At 41.9% G+C, this 25,017-nt stretch overlaps 1 protein-coding gene and 1 long non-coding RNA gene across 3 annotated transcripts in view; one reads left to right on the forward strand and one right to left on the reverse strand.

Annotated features, from left to right (window-relative positions):
- Positions 1 to 7,731: 7,731 nt before the first annotated feature.
- PLPPR1 (phospholipid phosphatase related 1) overlaps positions 7,732 to 25,017 on the reverse strand; it is a 149,392-nt gene continuing 132,106 nt past the window's right edge. For both annotated transcript variants that reach the window (XM_072991999.2, XM_020791152.3), the window contains 5 exons: positions 24,110 to 24,242; positions 15,728 to 15,978; positions 10,579 to 10,755; positions 9,285 to 9,416; positions 7,732 to 8,187 (listed from right to left, as the gene is read on the reverse strand). In XM_072991999.2, coding sequence (XP_072848100.1) covers positions 8,155 to 8,187; positions 9,285 to 9,416; positions 10,579 to 10,755; positions 15,728 to 15,978; positions 24,110 to 24,242 — 726 coding nt within the window. In that variant the 3' untranslated portion in view covers positions 7,732 to 8,154. The remainder of the gene's footprint in view (positions 8,188 to 9,284; positions 9,417 to 10,578; positions 10,756 to 15,727; positions 15,979 to 24,109; positions 24,243 to 25,017) is intronic.
- Positions 20,093 to 21,593, forward strand: LOC144586527 (uncharacterized). The gene is made up of 2 exons (XR_013541395.1): positions 20,093 to 20,430; positions 20,503 to 21,593. It is a non-coding gene; the product is annotated as an uncharacterized LOC144586527 (long non-coding RNA).

Below are 25,017 nucleotides of genomic sequence, written 5' to 3' on the forward strand. Positions count from 1 at the left end.
CTTTCAGTTTATATAGCAGTGTGTGTTCAGTATGCTTCAAGATGACTCCATGTTGTGCACAAGTGAAAGGGACGATCCTGCAACTAAGCAGATAATTGTGTCTATTTAATAGGGGAAGCATTCATGATGGCTTTAGCTGAAATACCTTGATCTCTCCTGACAACGTACTCCCTCCTTGCAGATGCTCAGCAAGACTTGTAGCAAAACTGATGGGTAGAAGTGAATAATTCAAGCTTATTTGAGGCAGTCTCACCTGTTCCTACAGGTGCATCTCTCATTCTGCAGTATGGAAGGGTAAGAGCTGTAAAGTGTTTATGGAGGCATGCTTTGAAATGAAAAATGGGCTGAAGCAGATTAATTAAAATTGGCTTTGTGTTCTGCTGCAGCAACTAAGGAAGAAATTGAGATGCTACCCATGTGTAGCTGATATATTTCGTTTATACGCTCAGTGCCAGAGCATGTTTGGGAACAATAGTTTCTGTGAAAGAACAAGCAAGGGGGAGAGAGATGGGCCTCATATTCTGCTCATGGGCTCCTTCTGGGCATCTGGTTAGCTTCCATTATTGACCTTGTGATTTCCCAGATGTAGTTAAGACTCCAGTACCCATCGTCCTGAACAGAACAGTTGATTTATCAAGCCTTGTGGTTGTTTCATTCTATCTGGAGAACTATAGGATGCCTATCCCAAGACAGGTCTTATGTTGTAAGGCAGGAGCGGGAAAAATGCAGTCTTCCAGATGTTGAACTGCAACTCCCATGTCACCTTACTTATTGGCTGTTCTGCCTAGGGCTGATGGGAACTGTGTCCCAACAGCATCCAGTGATCCCCAACCTTGGGTCACCAGATGTTCTTTGACTGCAACTCCCAGAAATCCTGGCCAGGACAGCTAGTGATGAAGGCTTCTGGACGTTTTAGTCCAAGAACAGCCAGAGACCCAGCGTTGGATCCGAGGGTTGCATTTTGCATTTTTCTGCCCTAAGTAAACCTTGTGTCCATTTGTCTCATGAAATCTCTTATTTCCATGTTTTTGTAGACTTTTCACAAAATAAGACATCTGTCTGCAAAGGTAGCCAACATGCTGGGGAAAGTTACAATTTTCAGTAGTATAAGTGAATAAAAATAACTGATACCCGTCATAAGAAATTTTGGTCAGAAAAATAACGATGAGGAAAATGGGTGGTCCAGGAAGTTTCTATAGTAATTCGAGTGATGTCCTGGTTCATCCACAGGAAATTGTGGAGAATATTGCCCTTGAGGTGAAAAAATTTGTAATGGTCTCAGAATCTTCATTTCCAAGACTGATTATTTGTGTATGTGTGTGTGTTTAAATACATGAGACTGATTTTGTATGAATTTTCATTATAATCATGTGTATATATGCACACATATACTGTTTGTACTGTTTGTACTGTTATGAGCTGTCCTTTTGTTTGCTTTAGGCCAGTGGTTCCCAACCTTGTGTCCCCAGATGTTCTTGAACTAAAACTCCCATAAGCCATTAGCTCTGTACACCAGAATTTATGGGAGTTGTAGTTCAAGAATATCTGGGGACCCAAGGGTGGGAAATAGTGTTCTATGCACTTAGCATCATAAGAGAGAAAAAAGGTTAGATATCTTGCACACTTTGTACAAATCATAATGGAGGAGAAAAGTACTTCCTTTCTCATTCTTGAGCTGGAGACAAGAATCCTTGCTGTTGTCAGATAATCTTTGAGAAGCCTGTCTTGACCATAAATGAAGCATTTGTGAGATTTCTTCAGTCTCAAACTAGTACCTGCTGTTCAGAACATCTTCCAAAACGGATCTGTCTGCCCTCCTTCCTGGCTATTTCTATGGCTAGGCAAATAATTTACCATACAACTTGGGAGGCAAAATTAATGGCTGTTCAATGTCCCAACACTTTTATTGCAATACTTCATGAAGTGTGTTCATTTTTTGAACAGCATTTTGATTTTAGGAACTTTATGAGGACGTTTAGTTGTTTTGTATGTGGCTTTTGGGTATGAGGGATGTGGTGCGAGGGACATGGTGGTCCTGCGGGTTAAACCGCAGAAGCCTCTCTGCTGCAGGGTCGGAAGACCTGCAGGCGTGAGATCAAATCCAAGTGATGGAGTGAGCTCCCGTCGGTTGTTCCAGTATTAGAATGGTAGTCACACTCTCAAGTGAGAGGTCTGTTAAAATTCTAAAAATCATTGCTAATTTTGCATATGTAGGGATGTGGTGGCGCTGCGGGTTAAACCGTAAAAGCTTCTGGGCTGCAAGGTTGAAAGACCAGCAGTTCGGCTGATAGAGTGAGCTCCCGTCGCTTGTCCCAGCTCCTGGCAACCTAGCAGTTTGAAAGCATGTAAATGCCAGTAAATATGTACCACCATGGTAGGAAGGTAACTGCGTTCCACATCTAGTCGCACTGGCTATATGACCACAGAAACTGTCTATGGACAAACGCTGGCTCTATGGCTTGGAAACAGGGATGAACACCACACCCTAGAGTCGGACACGACTGAACTAAATGTCAAGGGGAACCTTTACCTTCATCTTACTTTTGGGTACTAATAGATATGAGTAAATGTTCTATGATACCCAGTGTGGTGCAGTGGGTAGATGCAGACTACGACTCAGGAGGCCTGGGTTTGAATCCCTGTTCAGCCATGGAAATTCACTGGGAGGCATGGAATTGGTAAAACCACTTGTCCTCAAAGCCTTATTAGGGTTGCTATAAGTCAGTTCCAACTGGATGGCACACAACATGCAAGAGCCTCATGGTGCAGTGGTTAAACTGCTGTACTGCAGCCAACTGTGCTCATGACCTGGGGTTCAATCCCAAGTAGCGGCTTAAGGTTGACTCAGCCTTCTGTCCTTCCGAGGTCGGTAAAATAGGTACCCAGCTCGCTTGGGGGGGGGCAATGTGTAGCCTGCATAATTAATTTGTAAACTGCCCAGAGAGTGCTTGTAGCGCTATGGGGCGGTATATAAGCAGCACGCTTTGCTTTTTTTGCTTTATAAAAACTCCATTGCCCAGCCACACTTACTGTTTCCCCTGTCTTGTTTGTTAGTTCTGTGTCATCAAGTTGCAACCAAGTTATAGTGACACTAACAGGACTTTCAAGGAAAATGAGATATTTAAGGAATGGTTTTACCAGCTTCACTCCCCCAGTGAGTTTCTATACCCAAGTGGAGATTTGAACCCTGGTCTCCAGCTAATTGTTCACTTTACGACACTGGTTTATTAGACTGTGTTGTTTATATGGCATCACCCTCTGCTGGTAGATTTTGGAAATTGACATTTCTTAGTTCTTTGGAGAGTTCCGTCACTGCAGACTTACCAATGTTCTATATTGTAAACTAAGCAGCCCATCAGTGTTTAGTTTCAAAATTTCATTCTGCCTCCCCCTCTTTCAGAGATACATTTTAACATCTTCCGCTGCACTTCCATTTTGCAAAATGCACTTAAGAAATGCAAAAAAAGAGCCACATTCCCATAAGCCTTCCTTGGGCTCCCATCACATTCACAGTTGAGGAGGTGATCACTTGTCTTTCAATAGCAATGAGATTTAGTGGACTTGGACACTTTGTGTATGTCATGCATGCACACTCAGTGCATGGATCAATGGGTTAAAGGTAAAGGTTCCCCTTGACAATTTTTGCCCAGTCGTGTTCGACTCTAGAGGGCGGTGCTCATCCCCGTTTCCAAGCCATAGAGCCAGCGTTTTGTCCGAAGACAATCTTCTGTGGTCACATGGCCAGTGCGACTTAGACACGGAACACTGTTACCTTCCCACTGAGGTGGTCTCTATTTATCTACTTGCATTTGCATGCTTTCAAACCGCTTGGTTGGCGGGAGCTGGAACAAGCAACGGGCGCTCACTCAGTCCCGTGGATTCGATCTTACAACTGCTTGGTCTTCTGACCCTGCAGCACAGGCTTCTGCAGTTTAGCCCGCAGCGCCACCACGTCCCTGGATCAATGGGTTACTGGAGTTTTTTAAGGCCTGCAGGGATAGATGGATTTCTACCCTTTTAAGCCTCAAAGGCTTGAAAACATCTCAGTCACATTAGCTAAGCACACTGAAGCGCAGTAGCAGATTCATTTCAGAGGAAGCAATTGGGCAGAAAAGTGACTGCAGATTTTGTTTCACATCTCGGCTGCTGAAAAAGTTATTGTTCCCAGGTACATATCAGCACACACAATTATACCAGTGTCGTACTATTGCCGTTGTCATGACTTCATTCTGGAGAATCCTGAAGTCTGTAGTTTTTTTAAACACCTGCTGGAGAACTCCAGTCCATGTCCCAAGATACTACAAATACTTGTCAGCGCTAAAAAAAAAATTGAACTGATTTAATTTAAAGTTACTTTCATTTCAGGGTACCTTTGGTCCCTTCAAATTTCTCACCTTTCCACCCCATCTACCTATGTCAGTATCACACCCTGGGGCCACCTCAATTAGGCCTAAGCCAGACAATCAGATTTCAGTGCACGAGTTCACTGTAGATTCACTACTCATATCAGGCAGACATTTCAAAAGTGAATTGAGCTCAGGAGCATTGGTGCCTCCTGGATTCGGAAACAGAATGTGCAAGAGGGTTGTCTAGCTGGGCCTCGGTGTAAATCATAAGCCTCTTTTATTTTGCTTTTTTTAATTATAAAGTCTCCCATCAGTTGACTGTTTTTTTCCCTAAACTTCTAAGACATCTGCTTTGTTTTAAAAATGTAAAATACACGTTTAAAGGCAAAACAGGTTGGATTTCTGAAAATAAACGAAAACCCAAAGCTTCCCCAAACATGACTAGGACAGAATCCATAGGGGAGTGTCAGGAGAGAAGTGCAAGGTGCACCCTTGGAGGAAGGTGGTTTACAAATGTAATTCTCCCAAATGTCAGGTAGCTCAGTTTTTAAAAATAGAACGGATAGTTTGTTTGGAGAAACAGAACAATGGTGTGTAGAGCTAGGAGTATATTTGTTTTAGTGGAAAAATCATTACTCTGGGTGCTTTGCAACCAAGTACATGAACATCCCGCCCCGATATAGGTATCTGCGGGAGGCACACCCATTATTCTCAGGTTGCTACCAAGACCTAAATGGCACCAATCAAACAGTACCAGAAAGACTCCATGCTGCCACTGAGGCAGCTTAGTTTGAGTACATCTGAAATTTCTTCACTCCGTCCAATGAATTCTAAGACCCTGCACATCTGGCGTGGGGGTAACAATCAGGGCACACCCGAGGACAACACCAGGCTCAAAACTGAATCATCTTAGATGAATCTAGAACGTGAGGTTTGCTGTTGCTTGTATACTGGAAAGCTGAGTGGTGTAGTTGTGAAACAAGACAGTACTGTATATATTTCTCTCCCAGCTCCTAGAACAAATGACAAAGCCCTGATGCAGATAGTTTTGTGATAAGCTTTTTTTTTTCAATCTCTTTTGGAAAAAAATATACAAAAAACTAAAAACCAACATGGTAGACATTCCAGCAAAAGTACAGAGAGGGGCTTCATTCCTCAAAGGAGACACATTATTGGTTATCACCATGCTAGAAAAATGAGATGCAGCAGGAAAACCCTAGAACAAAAAAGGCTGACCAGAACACTGGTCTTTTTCCCCCCTCTTTCTTTTATAATCTGTTAACAATACTGTGCAAAGTGAAAAACCAGGTTTGGATACAAATGCATTATTACATGATGACTCAAAAATGGTCTACATTGCCTGTTCTTGTGATGACTAAGCAGGCACTTCTGTGGGAAAGGCAGGCCCAAATCCATTACGATTTAAGAGCTAGGCTGCACATTGCACATACCATATCCAATGCAGCCAGTGCGTGCCTATTCAAAACTCTGAATGGACCCTACATACAAACAAGGAAAGTGCCAGCATCTTGAAGTCATGTTTAAAGCATTGGCTTTTCCAAGGACAACATAATTTATCTCTTTGCACAGCTAATCTTCCTGAGCTGGGAGGCAAAAAAGTAAGGAAGATGAGGTGTTAAAGAGATCAGCAAAAATGTCCAGTGAAGGAGAAGATTCAGCCATCGATTCTGCTTCCTTCTGTATAGATCTTAAAGCTCCTCTAGCTTGCTGGCTGGCTCAGTCAGTTGGAGCATCTGACTGTGGAGCCAGGGTAAAGCTTTTGATTCTCCACCGTAGCTCCTGAAGAGCCACACTGTGTGGCCTTCAGCAATCTGCTCAGTCCCAGAATTTTACCAGAAGGAGAGACTGGCAAACCACGTCTGACTATTTTAAACCTAGAAAACGAGGGGAAGGGTTGTAAGTCAGAATAGTTGGCACACAATTCCTATTTTATTAAGTTAGGGAGAGAGTTTTCAGCGTTTGGAACAGGCACAACTAAGCTGCTTTCTGCATAGTAAGTGTGACACACAGCCCAGCTGTCCGATTTCCCACTCACATCAACATGAACGGTGTTAACATTAGCACCAGTAGAACTGAGTCACAGATTTATTTGCCTAAGGCTCCTTTCTGGGTTGTCACATGATGCTTTAATGTAGCAGTGAAACATTTACACTCCTCCTATTGCAAAACATGAGGTGGAACCACAGTAACGGCTTCAAACCTTCAAGACCAAGTGGGGACCCTTTGCGATACACCTGGGAGGCCACACATTTCCATATGTCCATTATTTAAGGGTCAGATATATTTGGTCCAAGGATAAGTGCCACTTCCAAAGTTACCCAAGGCTTTAAAAATGCATGCATATGCCACAAAAGGAAGGGATACACTTGTCTATTTCATAGCAAAGACGCACAGGTTGGTAGCACTCCGGGAAGTGGTTGAATGATCATGTCTGTGAAGTATCCTACATGATGATTACATGCCTCTTAGCACATAGGTCTTAAGAAGCATGTCTGTTAAATAAAGGGCCGCTCTAAGGCAGGCTTGAGTTTATTGTAGACCACAGTTCTTTGGCCTGTGATTGCGAGAATATTCCAGCATTCTTCGAAGTTCCAAACGTAGTGGCTCTATCCCAAATCTCTGTATAAAATGCTAACAATATTGTACGAGTTTTCTGAGTGTTAATGAGCGCAGTAGCGCTTTTCACTAATTTACTTGGCTTTAATTCTGCAATGTTCTCATTAAAAGCATGAACATTAACATGGGCCCATAAGCTACAGTCGGATGGTTTTGCCGACCATTATCTGAAATACAACACATGCACATGGGCTCTCTCCATAATTTCCATGATAACCGCTCCAAAAATGTATTTTTTTTAAAAAAATTGCCTGTGGATTCACACAAGCAAGTCTCTCTTGGAGCAGTTCTGGGGAAGACGGTGGAAAGAAAATCACACGGAACACCGCATGGATTGTGTTCACAGGCCGAGCACCCCAGGCCTTTGTCTCAAGGCAACAAGGCTGGGTGGTGCCACACGTTGGGCGCGGCCCATTGGGTCAATTTCCTGAGCAAGCTCCACAGAGATGAATGGGAGTCAGGGGGTCTCCTGCCCAATTCCTACTCACTTCTTAGGTGGCTTGAAAGGGACGAGTAGACGTTTGCAAGAGACTAGCTCTCAGCCATATCCTAATCACTCTGAATCAAGATTCAAAAATACACATTTATCAACTGCGCAAAGGGCTAGATCACTGTCGTGCTGGGGCAACTCTGTAGTAATTTCACCGAAACTCATAGGGCATACGCCAGAATTGCACCAGCAAAACCAAATCTGGCCCCCTTCGCCTACTGGAAGCATTTTCCCTGTTAACAAAAAGGTAGAAGTGAATTAGTATTATAATTATCATTTAATTTATTGTATATAAAACAAAACCAAAAAGAGGTCTGTGTACAAATATCACAAAACATCAACAATTCCCAAAGATGTAGTGCCTCAGAACACATTTTAAACAAGAAAAGGTCTCTCACATTTCTTAAAAACTTTTTGTTTGCTCTTTTTTTTCTTTTGTTTGTTTTCTTTTGTCTTAAATTCTGGCATAAATATATTAAAGCTGACCAAAAAAAGGGGAGGAAAATTTCCAGGGCAAGCTACATCACTTCCTCATACAAAAAAATGTACAAAACATTAGCTTCTAACTAGACATAACATAATACTGGTCGTCACAGTCTGACAATTAGTTTAACTGTGTGTTGTTGTGGGAGTATTGTACCGGAGGGCGATAAAAAATAGCTTCTCTTGCCATCTTTCAGATCAGGTTACTTCAGTCATAGAGGCAGAATGATTCTACGGAAAAAAAGAGAAAGGACAAAAAGCACAGAATACTTTTTAGTATGGTTTGTTGTGGTCCCGACTCTTAAGAGCTAGGTAGGTAACAAAAAAGAAAAACAATCCAAGAGGGGGAAAAAATTAAGACTATAAATCTGTACCCACTAATGACAGCCTTCCCCAACCTGGTGTTCTTCACGTGACCTGGCCATGTTGGCTAGGGATGTGGGAGAGGTAGTGCAATTCATGTGGAAGTCACCAGGATGGCAGAGGCTGTACTTCTTAATTCCACTGTCCCCCTACTAAAGATGTGTCATTCCTGTTGCCAGATTTTAATTTATTTTATTGGGGAAATGACCCTGTTGCTATGTCTTCAACATCAGCTTATCACAGGGACCACCACTTTTTGAGATCAAAAAATCCATGTGAGAGCTGGAAGCAAAACCTGACAGAAGGCACCAGGCAGGCTTGAGTGAATGTACAAGGAACAGAGAGAAAAGTAAAGGATGTAGGCTGAAGAATTCATAAGTGGGAAAGTAGTTGAGAAATATATGGTAGCAAATGTGTAAACACAATGATTTTGAATGTCACGCTAAGCCACAATTTAGTGTGACAAGAATAAGCCACAGAAGCCATATGGTCTGTCCCTCCCCTTTTTCCTCTGGTTGTAGCTACAAGATATTTAGACTAGTTTTTGTTCTGTTTTTCATTCATTGCAGCTTGTGGTGTGATGGGAATCTGACAAACTGTTCTTTATCTTAATTACGGTTTGTCTGAAACAAGGACACTATAAATCCCAAATTATGAAGCCTTCTTTCAAGAAACCCTCATTAAAATTTTCAATTCTGACAAAATTCCATATGATGGTTCATGGAACCTGGAAATTTTTTGAATTCCATGTAGTCTTTCTTGGAACTACAGAAGAGGAGGGGAACCATAGAACCCCAATGCTTACTTGTGGCACAGTTTAGTGTGACATCCAAATGGAAAACCCCCCCTATAACTGTTGCGTCCAAGTTGCCATATTTAGCTGTCACCAGCCACAGCTCCCTCCTTCCGTTTCAACAAATCCCCAAATGGGGAGGGCTTTTACAAGAGGGCAGGATAGATGGCACCTGTGCACTCAATGTCTCCAAAGGACTCTCCACTCTTGGAAACGCCATCAGGGGCACTCCTCGTTGCTCTTCAGGCTTCGATTTGGAAGGAGCTCCATGTGTTCCTTTGAAGTTATGAACCACACATATTCCCTATGGGACAGGAGACAAGGCGGCAAAGGAAATCATCTTTGGGGCAATGACAGAAGTCACTCAATTAGTGAATCACAGTTCAGTCTCTTGCTCTGACCTGGATGGGCTTGGCAGACATTTGTAACAGAGCCATTCAGCAGAACAGAACCTGCCTTCTGTTATTTAGAATAATCATATTGGCTTTTAAACACACTGTTGATTCTATCATCTGCAAACAAATTAAAATGCTTCAGTCTTCTCAACAGTTACATCAAATTTAAAATTCAACAAAAGTCCCTGTGCTCACTTTAAGATGTTGGCTCCCACAGAGACTCAGTGGCAGGCCGTACGTCTTTGAATGTGCAGAAACTGCAAGGATGGCAAGGTCTGTCCCCAAGCCAAATACATTCAGCTGGTGTGGAATTGCATTCCTCTGCTCCTATGTTTTGTGCATTCAGTACCGATGTCTGCTTTTGTGCTTTGTGTGCATATGAACAGCCTAACGTCTGAGGGTGCTGAGGGCCAGACCAGGTGATTACTAATTTAATTATTTACCCTTCTGTTAAATGTTTTGGCCATCTCTGAAAGAGTCAGAATGGTGTACTGGCAGAGGTGCTGGATTGGGATGTGGGTGTGATTGAGGTTCTTGTCTCTATGGAGACACAAAACTCACTGGCTGGTGATGTTCCTGTCCCCCTGTTTTGGGTTGATCTGCTCACAGGTTTGTTGTGAGAATAAACTGGGTGAGCCATGGAAGCCACTTCAAGATCAGTGGGAAAATGATAGGTTATAAATGTTAACAAATAAATACATACATCCCTCTCAACAAACAGCTGGTTTATATTGGTTAGCTCAGTGGTTTAGGTATCTAGTTGTGGAACCAAAGGTTAGGAATTCAATTTCCCACCATGCCTCCTTGACAGGGGCTGGACTTGGATGACCCCACGGGGTCCCTTCCAGCTCTGCAGTTCTTAGATTATTATTACATTATGGCGGCCATGTATGCCACTCCAAATGGTGGTTCTTATCATGTACTCTGCTGTTTGCACAGAGTGCTGAGGTAAAGCAGATTCTTTCTTGTGAAAGGGAGTCTGGTCGGGTGAAATGGAAAAGCCAAGGTAAGGGGCATTATGGGAGATGGATTTTCAGCATGGGAAAAGAATAGTACAATTTGTTTACCTACCAGGAAGAGAGCCACCGCACTTCCCAAGATGAAGCCTGCAATGACATCTGAACAGTGGTTTCGATATTCAGAAACTCGGTTGAGACCGGTAAGGAAGGCGGCACAAAGAGTTCCCAGGCACAAGACTGGCTTAGCGAGCCTGCTGCTCTTGGTCTTGATTGTGCTAGTGATGTACATCTGAAACACAGTCCAAACAGATTGGCCATAAAGACCCACTAGACAACTTCCTTCCCTATGACCCACCTCAGCTCAGTTCCAATTACCCTTTTTGCTCAGTCCATCTGTACATCAAGCATGGACTCGCCCTCCAAACAGCTGTGGGAAGCAGCCATTACAGTGGTGCCTCACACAATGTTAATTGGTTCCAAAAAAATCAACGTTGTGTGAAACATCGTTCTGTGAAACACCATTTCCCTTAGGAATGCATTGAAAACCGGTTAATCCGTTCCAATTGGAACGGATTGCCGTCTTTAAGTGAAAAAACCCATAGGAAACATCGTTGAGTGAAACAATGTTTCCTCCATTGGAATGTATTGAAGCCGACTCAATACATTTCAATGGCTTTGCGAAGTCCTTTTTCGCTCCTGTAAAAGTGCCTTACAATGTTTGGAACAGGTTTTAAATGCTTGCAATCATTAGCCCACCTCCTGAACCCTATGCAAACTTAATTTGGTGTTGTTCTGAGTCTTCGTTAATTTTTGGTGATTTTTTGTTTTCCCTATTTAAATGCATTGAACTGTCCATTCAATTGATTTAAATGGGGAAAATAAAAAAAATCACCAAAAATTAATGAAGACTCAGAACAAAACCAAATTAAGTTTGCACATGTTTCACAATGTGCACTATGGAATCCAAGCATTTAAAACAGGTTTCAAACATTTTAAGACACTTTTAAATGAGCAAAAAGGGACATCGTTAAGTGAAATTCCCCCATAGAGAACATCGTTAAACGATGGGGGAAATTCCTCAAAAAAACCCATCGCTGTGTGAATTCATCGTTGTATGAAGCAATCGTTGTGCGAGGCACCACTGTATTTGTTATCTTGACCCGCCTCATCAAACTCCGCAGCAGGAAACTGACCATTTCTAAAGTCCTTTCTTATTGAAACTCAATGATGACCTTGAAACTCAGTGATGTTACCTCTGTCAGGCAAGTCAACTGACTGGTTCATGATAGCCATTAAAGAGAGGCTCCTTAGGGTGGCCTCAAAGTAATAGAAAGTGGTTTCACACAAAGTATCTCAGATATTCTCAGGAGTACAGAGTACAACATACAAATGGCAAAATCTGTTATGGCCCTGCCAAGACAACTATCTCAACCACCTCCACCTCCCTGTGCAAGGTTTTTATATTTTTATATCTTCTCTTCAAGAAAGGTATTACAAAAAAAAAATGTTGGGTAAGAAAGAGGAAAATGTTAATTTGGCATTTCTCAATTTGATCAATTTTGCATCCTGAAGGTTATCACAGTATCTTAAAGAAAAAGCCTCACGAAGATTGCTTCTGGGCATCTGGGGTTGTATCATACAATAGGCATGTGTGTGACTTGGCTTCACTGTTAAATAAAATAGAGTTACAGAAAGGCATCAACAACAAGCACGTGGTAACACATTATTATCCTTTCCAGTGGTAAGTCATGGTCGCCCATTCTAGCCCATTCCCATCTTACAGCAGCCACCATTTTAACTGTCATTGCATTTTAATAAATTACTGAAAATACAGAGGGCATGCAGGTGTCTCTTTTTTTTAAAGCCAATGAACAAGTGACATTGGAAGAGTAAGAGAGTGAACACTGCATTATTTTCTCTGCATTCACCATCAGGTAGAATAGAGAAGTGGTACTGCTCCTTGATACTAAAACTCATAGGCAAAACATCTCCACACTGTTCTGTTTCTAATAAACAAATAAAATTAAAATTTTTAAAAAACTTCTGTTTTAAAAAGTAACCCTTATGAAATATTGGTTCAACCCAAAGATGTGGGAATAAGAAAGAACAGGGCTATGAATAAAAAAACTTTGAATCACAAAGAGTGGGAGGGCTGAAGAGGCTGGAGTTGCTGTTGTCACTTAAGCTTGCTAAGGTCCTTGTCAAGCTGGTCTAGGTATAATTCCTATGTTTGTGCTGAAGGAGTAAATCCAAATAGTGAATTCATGCATATGCAACTGAACTAATATTACAGTCAGATACCCATATCTGTGGTATCAGTATCCATGGTTTCACTTATCCACAGTCTGAAAATATTAAAACAAAAAGATCCAGAAAAAAACTATTTTCATATGTATTACCATAACAAGCCACTAGATGGAGCTAGAGACTGTATTATGAAAACTTTTAAATGAAGAATACATAGCATGGTCCATGGCAGCGATCATGTCTGGTAATGCATGTGAAAATATTTTCCCCCTTTTATCATGCTATATATAGCATTCACTATTATCTGTAGTTTTCAATATCCGTGGGGGCCCATGGAACCGATCCACAGTGGATATGGGTGCCCTACTATATTTTCTATGGGTTTGAAGACTCTGCCTGTGGACCTGATTCTTCTGTTAATTAATACATATTCCAGATGAGGAAGATGTCTTGGAATTTTGTCTGAATTTGAATTCAAAAGGGCAGTTGAACTTTGCAATTCTACAAGCAACCACTGTACTGGTGCTATTGCCAAGGGCTTGGGTGCATGGTTTATAGCAGTTTGTTGTTATAACTGCTTATGTTATAATTGATTACGTTGTCTGTTATATAACTGTAAATAAGAAGAGACTCATTTTGTTATTTTATATTTGCAAGATTCATCAACAGATATCTAAGTAAGCAAATAGCCCCATAGAACTTAACTCACATGGCAAATAATGGCAAGCACACTCTCAGATGTCTTCAGGGACCAATAAGTGCATAATCTGAATACTAATCTGAATATGGAACTTACAGTTTTTACAATGACTGACCTGTAAAATTTAAGCAATTGTCCATTATACTTGCTAGAGGTCATGGAGACTTTACGAGCAATATTTTGGGGGGAAAAAAGAAAAAATGGGGTTGTGATTGGCTGGGAGTTATTCTGCCCTTACTTGGTTTAAACCAGAACAGGAGATTGCTGCCAGCTAAAAAGACATATCTGTAGCCATGCTCCCCTTCCCTGCAGATCTTTCTACTTCTACCCAAAGAAGCAAATTAAATGACACCACAGGGGAGTCAGAGGTGTATGAGAAGATATGAGGGTGCTGCCTGGCAAACTCAGCAGGAGCCATTTTGTTTTCTAATGGTCTAGTGAAAATTATCAGTTCCCACGTGCAGTGATGTTGTTCCTGTTGTGATAACAGCTTTCTCCAAATTACAAGAGGTACATTTGTTCTTCTGTCGAAGAAGGTGAACCAGGAGCAGGACAAAGAAAGAAGCAGTTTCCAAGGTGAATCTTTCTGTGCAGGAAAAGGGGGGGAAATGACTGTTGGATGCCCTCACATACTCTGAAAGGAATAAAATTAAACCCAAGAAGCATGCTAACAGATCAGATGTAATTGAGCAGCAATTGGTACGGACTCCCACAGACAGTAGAAATAGGAAATTTCCAAAAGATCAAGAGAGAGAAAAAATCCCAGCTCTGTTTCATCCTGTTTTGCAGTGGTGAGGTGAAAATTCTATAACATATCCTTTAAAAAGCAAAACATTGTGAGTGTTATAATAGCCACCCTTTCAGTTTAAATGTGATAGTGAGGAAGAAATCCTACATTGTCATGAAAGACTGAGGGACTTCCATTACAGGGGGAAAGGTCAGGTCAAACTAGAAGGAACTGGAAGTCCTGCAGGCCCTCTCCACCATCCAGTAGGGCAGTAATAATAAGCAGACGAGAGAGGCTAGAAGCTGGAGGGTATAGATGTGAAGCAATTCAAATGCAAGGTGTAAGGTTGATGGTGGGCAACATCTCTATCTTGATCTGCTTGAGGGTTGTGAATGCCAAACAGGCCCGTGCTGTACATATCCAGACTTCACCACCACACCTTTGTCTTGTTCCTGTCACGGCTTCTTGGAAGGGGAAGGTGCCTGGAGCTTCCCATGCAATTACAGGAACCAAGCGGGGTGATGTCTCAGGATGGCTGACAGTTCGGCTCACGTGACAGGAATACCCACCTGGCCATCAAATGTCTGAATACTGTATTCCTTGCGCCTGAGGAAGCAGACTGTAGTTCATGAAAGACCATGCTAAATGTAAATCTGCTCGTTTTAAAACGAAATGCACAGCCTCTTTCCTTGGCTTCCATTTCCTTCCTTCCCCCTTCTTTTCTTTTCCTTGTTCCCTTCTGAAATAGACTAACAAAGCCAATTATTTGGAAATAACTAATCAGAACAAGGATGTTATTTTTAGAATGGGAAATTAGTTTTTCTTGCGGTTGGAACGAAAGCACTGAAAAGATGGCAGCCTCTTAAGATCAAAGGAAAATGGATCAAATATGCCATCCACATGTGACATTTCCCATTCTAAAAAGAAAACTGGAATTGTTGCTCCAATAACAATTCTTAAATAGGTAAATGTTAGTTGAGAAGTATAGGAAAAAGGAAAGAAAAAAAGTCCATCTGGATTAATTTTATCGTAAAAATATTTGTCGTGCTCAGATGTCATGGCAATTTTTTTTAAAAAATGATTAGGGTTGTTTTTTTTTACATATTAGAGGCTAATTTGTACTTTTTGGAGCGGTCAAGATAATCATATTTGATTAAACTGTCCTAATCCTGATGTTACTTTTAAACATCAACAACCTGCAGGGTTGGCCTTCATACAACTAAATAGCAGAGGGCATAACTGCACATCAAAGAGTGGCATCACCAGTGGGACCCAGTGGCAGTGCAGTGTAAGCAGACAGCAAAGCATAGATAAGACAGTTAGTTTGTGAAACATACTGCCGCAAGATGTGGTTAATAGCAAATAGAGCTTGGAAAAAAATTCCTTTTTGGACTATCCTGCCTCAAATTCCCTCCAAGCCAGTATAGTTACTAGCAATGTTTTATTGGTGATTCTAAGATTTGTAGTCCAAAAGGTTAACTTTCCCAAATTCTGACTTTGTAAGAGACAAATCCACTCAAAGAACTGATAAAGCAAAAAAACCCCGAGAAGATAGCTGTCAAAGGAACACACTCCTTAGGTAATTACCGTAGCATATAAGGCTGAATAAATGCTTAAAGCAGCATGCTTGGATGGAAAGGATCGCCTCGCCTTCTCAATCACATCCTGGTCACCAGTGCAGATGTTCCCATTGTTGACAAACTGGTGGTGAGTTCGGCAGTCACTCCCGGTGTAGTTGGGTTTACATACGGTCAAGAAATAGGGGGCCAAGTTCCCTGTTACTACCTGGCCTGCGTTTACAAATATGTCTGTGGCAAAAAGGCCAAATGCAAAGACTCCTGCAAAAAGAAGTTGAAAAAGAAGAAAGCCAGCATGAGTACAATGATTTGTTCAAAAATTAATACAGCCCCAACAACCACAACACATCAAAACATCCATGTCAATCTGTAGTTTCATAATGTTTATAAAACCAAGATTAGATTTGTTTCCTGGCAAAATGTTATAAAAGATGTGAGTGGGGTGAGAGAGAAAGGTTAAGGACAAAATTCCTTGACTTGATGTTGAAGTTGCATGACAGCATGAAATGAAGAAGAAAGCAAGAGTAAACATAAAAATGAAGCTCTCTAGAAGATGATCCAAACCTTAGGTATGGTGGGGGAGGGAGGGAGGAATTTTGGTCCTCCAAGTATCAAAACAGGAAATCCAGCTGTGAACGTGGGCCTGGCTTACATCTACAGAATCACCTCAGAAGCGAGTACATGTATGCCAAATGTTTCGACTGAAATGGCTCTAGGATTCAGAGTTCCCAGCCAACCCAATGGTTTAAGAAAAGAAGCACATCAACACAAACACACACACACACACACACACACACACACACACAAAGAGGAAATGCTTAGGAACAAATGTTGACTGAAGTAAAGGCTGCAGAGATGCATCTCTGTACAGTCACCAAAAACATTTAGCCCCATAAGCACTCCATAAGTGCTTTTAACACCCATCCTGCGGGCAAGATTATCTGATCAGTTTACTGTAGCATGCAGAATGTGCTGGAGCCACACAATGATGCTGAGTGCCTCAAAGCAAGTTGGCCTCCTGTTCTTTGTTAATGGCACTTTAGTACCAGTCAATAGAACCCGAGAGGCTGTCTGAATTTCAAGGTTATTTTTAAAATAATTGTTTTTAATTAATGACGTTTGATCTTACATTTATTCATTGGTTCCCATGTTTCCTTTGTATGCCACGTTCCTTATAAAGTTCTCCTTTACGCTGCTTCCTCACAACAGGTCCCAACAATCACAACAGAGAATGACTGGCCCTAAGTCATCCAGGGGCTTTATGTTGTTGTCGTTTAGTCTGACTCTTCGTGACCCCATGGACCAGGGCACGCCAGGCCCTTCTGTCTTCCACTGCCTCCCGGAGTTGGGTCAAATTCATGTTGGTAGCTTCAATGACACTGTCCAACCATCTCATCCTCTGTCGTCCCCTTCTCCTCCTGCATTCACACTTTCCCAACATCAGCGTCTTTTCCAGGGAGTCTTCTCTTCTCATGAGATGGCCGAAGTACTGGAGCCTCAACTTCAGGATCTGTCCTTCCAGTGAGCACTCAGGGTTGATTTCCTTCAGAATGGATAGGTTTGTTCTCCTTGCAGTCCAGGGGACTCTCAAGGGCCTCCTCCAGCACCACAATTCAAAAGCATCAATTCTTCGGCGGTCAGCGTTCTTTATGGCCTAGCTCTCACTTCCATACATCACTACAGGAAAAACCATAGCTTTGACTATGCGGACTTTCGTTGGCAAGGTGATGTCTCTGCTTTTTAGGATGCTGTCAAGGTTTGTCATCGCTTTCCTCCCAAGAAGCAGGGGTCTTTTAATTTCGTGGCTGCTGTCTCCATCTGCAGTGATCATGGAGCCCAAGAAAGTAAAATCTGTCACATCTTTCCCTTCTATTTGCCAGGAGGTGATGGGACCAGTGGCCATGATCTTAGGTTTTTTGATGTTGTGCTTCAGACCATTTTTGGCGCTCTCCTCTTTCACCCTTATTAAGAGGTTCTTTAATTCCTCCTCACTTTCTACCATCAGAGTGGTATCATCTGCATATCTGAGGTTGTTGATATTTCTTCCGGCAATCTTAATTATGGCTTGGGATTCATCCAGTCCTGCCTTTTGCATGATGTATTCTGCATATAAGTTAAATAAGCAGGGAGACAATTTACAGCCTTGTCATACTCGTTTCCCAATTTTGAACCAATCAGTTGTTCCATATCCAGGTCTAACTGTTGCTTCCTGTCCCACACATAAATTTCTCAGGAGACAGATAAGGTGGCCAGGCACTCCCATTTCTTTATGAACTTGCCATAGTTTGCTGTGGTCCACACAGTCAAAGGCTTTTGCTTAGTCAATGAAGCAGAAGTAGATGTTTTTCTGGAACTCTCTGGCTTTCTCCATAATCCAGAGCACATTAGCAATTTGGTCTCTAGTTACTCTGCCCCTTTGGAATCCAGCTTGTACTTCTGGGAGTTCTCGGTCCTTCCTGTCTGGAAGCCGCCTAGAGTGGTCGTATTGACCAGATAGGCAGGGTATAAATAGAACAAATAAATAAAATAAATAAATACTGCTGAAGCCTACCTTGGAAGATTTTGAGCATAACCTTGCTAGCATGTGAAATGAGTGCTAATTGTATGGTAGTTAGAGCATTCTTTGGCACTGCCCTTCTTTGGGACTGGGATGTAGACTGATCTTTTCCAATCCTCTGGCTACTGCTGAGTTTTCCAAACTTGCTGGCCTATTGAATGTAGCACCTTAACAGCATCATCTCTTAAGATTTTAAATAGCTCAACTGGAATGCCATCACCTACACTGGCCTTGTTGTTACCCATGCTTTCTAAGGCCCACTTGACTACTCTCTCCAGGATGTCTGGCTCAAGGTCAGCAACCACACTATCTGGGTTGTCTGGGATATCCAAATCTTTCTGGTGTAATTCTTCTGTGTATTCTTGCCACCTCTTCTTAATGTCTTCTGCTTCTGTTAGGTCCCTACCATTTTTGTCCTTTATTATGCCCATCTTTGCACAAAAGGTTCTATTTTCTTGAACAGATCTCTGGTTTTTCCCTTTCTATTATTCTCTTTCTTTGCACTGTTCATTCAAAAAGGCCCTCTTGTCTCTCCTTGCTATTCTTTGGAAGTCTGCATTCGATTTTCTTTCCCTATCCCCCTTGCATTTTGTTTCCCTTCTCTTCTCTGCTATTTGTAAGGCCTTGACTATGCCTGACTAGCCCAGTGGATTTTTCCTATTTTCTTCAGTTTAAGCTTGGGTTTTGCTAGAAGAAGCTGATGAGCAAAGCCACAATCAGCTCCAGGTCTTGTTTTTGCTGACTGTATAGAGCTTCTCCATCTTTGGCTGCGGAGAATATAATCTATCTGATTTCAGTATTGCCCATCTGGTAATGTCCATGTGTAGAGTCACCTCTTGTGTTGTTGGAAAACAGTATTTGCATGACCAGCTTGTTCTCTTGACAAAACTCTATTAGCCTTTGCCCTGCTTTGTTTTGAACTCCAAGGCCAAACTTCCCTGTTGTCCTTCTATCTCTTGACTCTCTACTTTAGCATTCCAGTCCCCTAGAATGAGAAGAACATCTTTCTTTGGTGTCAGTTCTAGAAGATGTTGTAAGTCTTCACAGAACTGGTCAATTTCAGCCTCTTCAGCATCGGTGGTTGGTGCATAAACTTGGATTACTGTGATGTTGAAAGGTCTGTCTTGGATTTATATTGAAATAATTCTATCATTTTTGATATTGTAACCCAATACAGCTTTTCCCACTCATTTGTTGACTATCAGGGCTACTCCATTTCTTCTACGGGATTCTTGTCCACAATAGTAGATATGATAATCGTCTAAATTGAATTCGCCCATTCCTGTCCATTTTAGTTCACTGACGCCCAGGATGTCAATGTTTATTCTTGCCATCTCCTGTTTGACCACATCCAGCTTACGAAGGTTCATAGATCTTACATTCCAGGTTCCTATGCATTTTTCTTTGCAGCATTGGACTTTCCTTTCACTTCCAGGCATGTCTTTTGGCTTTGGCCCAACCACTTCATTAACTCTGGAGCTACAGTAGCATGTTGGACGCCTTCCGACCTCATGGGCTCATCTTCCAGTGTCGTATCTTTTATCCTTTTGTTTCTGTCCATGGAGTTTTCTTGGCAAAGATACTGGAGTGGCTTGCCAGTTCCTGCTCCAGGTGGATCGCGTTTAGTCAGAACTCTCCACCATGACCTGTCCGTCTTGGGTGTCCCTGCATGGCATAGCCCATAGCTTCTCTGGAGTAGTCAAGCCCCTTTACCTTGACAAGGCAGCAATCCGTGAAGGGGAGGGGCTTTATGGCCAAGTATAAATCTGAAGCCAAGTCTTGAGTCCTGGTGCCCTTACTCTAACTCTACACCAGTGTTTCTTAACGTGGGCAATAATGCCCCCCAGGGGGCGATTTCATTTTTCAGGGGGGCGGTAGAACGAAAAGGGGCGGTGTGGGGGCAAAAGAACAGAAGGGGGGCGGTAGGGGGGCGCTGGAGTGAGCCAAACCTGTGAAGGTGACTGCAGCCGCAGTGCTGGCAGTAGATCCGGTGCTTCTGCTGCCGCCAGATGATCCAGCTCTTTCCACCTGCCACGTCTCATCTTTCTCCTTTAGGGGAGCACTGAGTGTGGATCGGGTAGAAGGAAAGGGTCTCTTGGGTTCTCATCCTCACCCCGTGAAACGCTGCCTCGCACCCAGGTGGGGAGGGAGACTAGGTAGGTAGGTAGGTAGGTAGGTAGGTAGGTAGGTAGGTAGGTAGGTAGGTAGGTAGGTAGGTAGGTAGGTAGGTAGGTAGGTAGGTAGGTAAGATATCATCACCTCAGGGAGGGGGGCGATGATAACTTCCTCAATGGCTCAAGGGGGCATTTCTTTCAAAAAGGTTAAGAACCACTGCTCTACACCATACCTCATTGGCTTCCCAAACTATATTATAATTGCTTTCATTATCAATTGAGGCTTGTTAAGCCACAGACTCCCAGCTCCCTGCAGACTGTGACTTAACAGACCTCAGCTGTTAATGAAGGCATGAGTTATGAGAAAGTTTGGGAAGCCAGTGAGATACTGGTTAAGCCACCATCTGCTGGGAGCTGGGACTCTGTGGCTAAGGGAATTTCTACAAATGCAGAGATCACACCAATCATTTCCAGACTGAACTGAAATTGGCAGACTCTAAACTCTTCAACGGCAAAGGACTGGGATCAGCTTTTTAATATCAGTTCTCAGCAATTAAAGTCTGTGGGGAATAGACAGAAGATGGGTAGTCATATTAAAATTTCCTGTCTTATTTTAGGCTCAGAGCTACATACTGTGAAGTTGTTGTACTGTTAATAAATTAAGCTTGCATATAAAATAATTAATGCCAATGATACATGTTACTTGGATAAAATATTAGTAATGTTATTTTGGGAGAAATCTGATTGACGTAACATTGATTGCTGGGGAAGGATTATGCATGGCAGGTTGGGACATACAAGGGGTGGTCTATATGTAGTGAACAAAACCTGTGGGGTGTGGGACTAGTTGCAGAATTCAAATGCCTTCAGAATGACAACATTTGTTTCAAAGAAGTGGGGAACAATTTTCTAGCCCACCCAGTCATACACACATACTTAAAAGCCTACAGGCCATGGCTGTTAAACACTTGGAAGCCAAAAATTCCATGTTTCCAGTTACCAAAAGAAGGGGTTTAATATCTTGTACAGCTCTCTAACTCTTGCTCCTCTTCCCACAGGTAGCAGAATTGAAAGAATTGTACAAACTGATAAAAATGAGATATTGGGTGTTCTTGTACATAAAGCATTTTTCCTTTTTTTTTTTTTTTTTTTTTTTTTTTGCTTGATGAAGGAGTGCAACGGTTTTTTTGGGACTTGTATCAAAACATTTATTTTCTCTTTATAAAATCCATTTTTTTTGTTTAAGAACTCTTCATTTTAAGAAATATGTAAGAAATGTACTTCTTTGCTAAATCATTTCGGGGGAAGAGGGAGGGTTATGAGGGTGTTGTTTTTTTTTTAACAAAGCATATACCCCTTCACAGCAGATCAATTTCAAAGGGTCAATGGCATAGCACTAAACCTGCCCCTGCCCCTCAAAACAAGCAACCAAGCAAGCTTTCAGGAGAAACTAAAAGCAACATGAAGTCATGGGGGGAAGCATACAAAGTAAGACAAGAGGAACATTGAATAGATGGTGAGAAGAATACAAATAATAACAGTGCAGAACCTGGTACTTAAACAAATACAAACGCTCCTTCTGGAAGAACCCTTAGTAAGATAAATGAGGAAAATTAAGTACCTGTTTAAAATCATACAGGTTGCACATCTTACAACAGAATCTAGGGTATGGTATTGCAGACTTTCACCTAATTACACAGAGGCTGAAACCCTGTTGCTTAGTGTAGTAAACTGCACTAGAAAAGGCCCACTGAATCAGTGGGGATGTGGAGAGTCAACTCCTCTGTAAGTTCCATTTGATTCAATGGACCTACCCTAGTTGTGATTTATTTTAGTATAGAAAGCCACCCGCTAAGCATTCACTATACCAAGTAACAGGATTTCAGCTAGACTGTGATTTGCATTCAGGTGTATCCCAAAGCCACATACCAATCTCAGCATACCATGTTTCCCCCAAAATAAGACAGGGTCCTACATTAATTTTGGCTCCAAAAAACACATTAGGGCTTATTTTCAGGGGATGTTTTAATTTTTTCATGTACAACAGTCTACATTTATTCAAATACAGTCATGTCAACTTCTTCTGGTTGCTGCACAGTGGTGGAGGGCGGGGTTTCACTTAAATGGGGCTTATTTGGGGGGCAGGGCTTATATTGCGAGCATCCTGAAAAATCATACTAGGACTTATTTTCAGGTTAGGTCTTATTTTGGGGGAAACAGGGTATTTGGGAGACACTGGAACAAATTTTTTATATGCTTAAAGATTTCTTAAAAATTGGATTCTGATTAGAGATAGGGACATTCATATTCGTAAACGAATATAAATGTCCCCATCCCAGCTGGACCTAATGAGAGTCTGGCCCCCAGGACTGCACCATCCCCTCATGCATCCTGTCGACATGAAGGTCCTGCTCTTCCCGCCAATGGTGCCCAGAGCTCCACTGTCTTCCTGCTCGGCTGGCCATTCAACAGCCATGCAGGGAGACTCCTCCTGCCTGGAGTGGCCAGCTGAGCAGGAAGACAGTGAACCTCCAGGTGCCATTGGCCAGAAGAGCACAACCTTCACGGTGCCGGAACACATGAGTGGATGGTCCAGTCTTGGGGGCTGGACCCTCATTAGGTCCAGCTGGAATGGGGATATTTGTATTCATTTATGAGTACAAGTATTTCCATCTCTAATTCTGATTATCACAGAACCATAGGGTTTCTTCAAAAATTGATACCTTTCTCCACAAACTCCTTATCAAAGGAAAATAAAGTGATGAGAGAAGAAGAGAGTACAGTTTTGTGAGCAATAGCTCCATCTTCAAATCAGAGCCAATGGGTCATAAAAAGAGGCTGAGGTGATGATATTGCTACTGATGTTGTTTTACGATTGTTCATGTCATTAACAGTATTATTTACATTTCTTGGACACCTCTCACTTTTTGAGCCAGGACTGTTGAGAAGGAACATTAAAACAATATTTTGGACTCTTGCGTGATACTGCTTAGAACTGTTCTGCTTAGCACTGATACTGCTTAGAAAATTCTTGATATTGCTTAGAACATTCTTGACACCCATTTCCTCAAACCTCTGCCATTGTACGTCTGAAATAAATCATGCACCCTGGTTCTTTATACATTTTCTGTGACTCTGGTGTCAATTGAACAGAAATCTGTCACTCATACAAACCAAACTTTTAAGCTGTTATCTATTCCTCACAGCCTCTGCACATATCCTTCTGCAATTCTGCAAGCTTTGTTCCTAGGGAACATCACTGTGACATACGGCATGTTCACACAAACTGCAACAAACAAACAAGCAAACATCCAATAACACCCCCCCCAAAAAAAACACAATAAAACTAAACAAACAAAAGACACAGAGGCAAATGTTGCATGTATCCTTCTGGAAGTTGCAGCTTTAACAAAAGCCATTTCTAGTTTGCATTTCCCATCAAACCCTTTATAGCCCAAATGTCATCTCCCAATCCATCTATCTGAACACACAAAGTACTTTCTATACACTTCCTTTTGGCAGTTTGATTTGGCGTGTGAAACACTGCCTTATAAAACCCAGGTAGAGACCTTTCATCTAAAGAAGAAACCTTATAAAGACAACATATCTCCTAAAATCTTGTCTTTAAAAAAAAATCCTATATATCACAGAAATATGTGTGTGTTCATTTTTCTCCTTGTATTTTTTGTTTTTTTTGTGTGTTGCATTTACCATGGCTTACCTATAAATCGAATAATTCTCCGAAGTAATGGATTCAGGTAACAGCATTCTCCCGTCAAAATGGTTTTCTCTTGGACAATCAGGCTCTCCCTGGTGGACTTAATGAAATACATGGATATTTCTCCAATAAAAATCTGCAAAAGAGGAGGTAATGGAAAGGGGAGGGGAGAAAGAAGTTGGAAATCTCAAAGAAAAGTATGATACACATTGAATCCAAGACTTTGAGTTCACTGTACACATCTAAGAGTAAAATCCAACTGTATTCCAAACATATTCCTAAACCTGCATCGGCCAACATAATGAAAATGAGGGAAAACTGGCACTGATGGCTAAGATTTTTGCAAGAAGTTTTGATTTCACATCTTCATTTCCTGGAAGGCAAATGTGACAAACCCAGACCTACTGGGATCTGCCACACGTTAACTAAGCTGCCACCAACCATTCCCTATAAGAAGTCACACAGACCAGGGATGGATTTTCAAACCATAAAAAGAATAAGGTTTATTTAAATACAACACACAGGGAAAATAAAATAATCAGGTGAATAAGATAAAGTAACGTGGCTTATTCTCATTCATACATGCATACAGTTTGGTTCACACAGAACCCTTAACTTGAAGCACAGACCCTGAACCTATCAGTTCTGGCTAACCAACAGACACCTGAACCTATCAGGTTGGTACTCTGACACACAGTAGTACCCTGTCTGACACACAGACTCCCACACCAGCTTCTTCTTCCCAGCTGCTGCTTCTTCACATCCCAGCGTCTCCTAACTTCACCACACAGGCTTCACATATATATACAGTACAGCCCCTCCTCCTGATGTCCCGCCTTCCACTCCCCATAGGATGGAACTTTCCCTCCAAACCCATGACAGACAGGTAACATCAGTGCTGTATGTAACAC

Source organism: Pogona vitticeps, chromosome 2 (assembly GCF_051106095.1).
Source record: "Pogona vitticeps strain Pit_001003342236 chromosome 2, PviZW2.1, whole genome shotgun sequence".
Classification (NCBI taxonomy): Eukaryota; Metazoa; Chordata; class Lepidosauria; order Squamata; family Agamidae; genus Pogona; species Pogona vitticeps.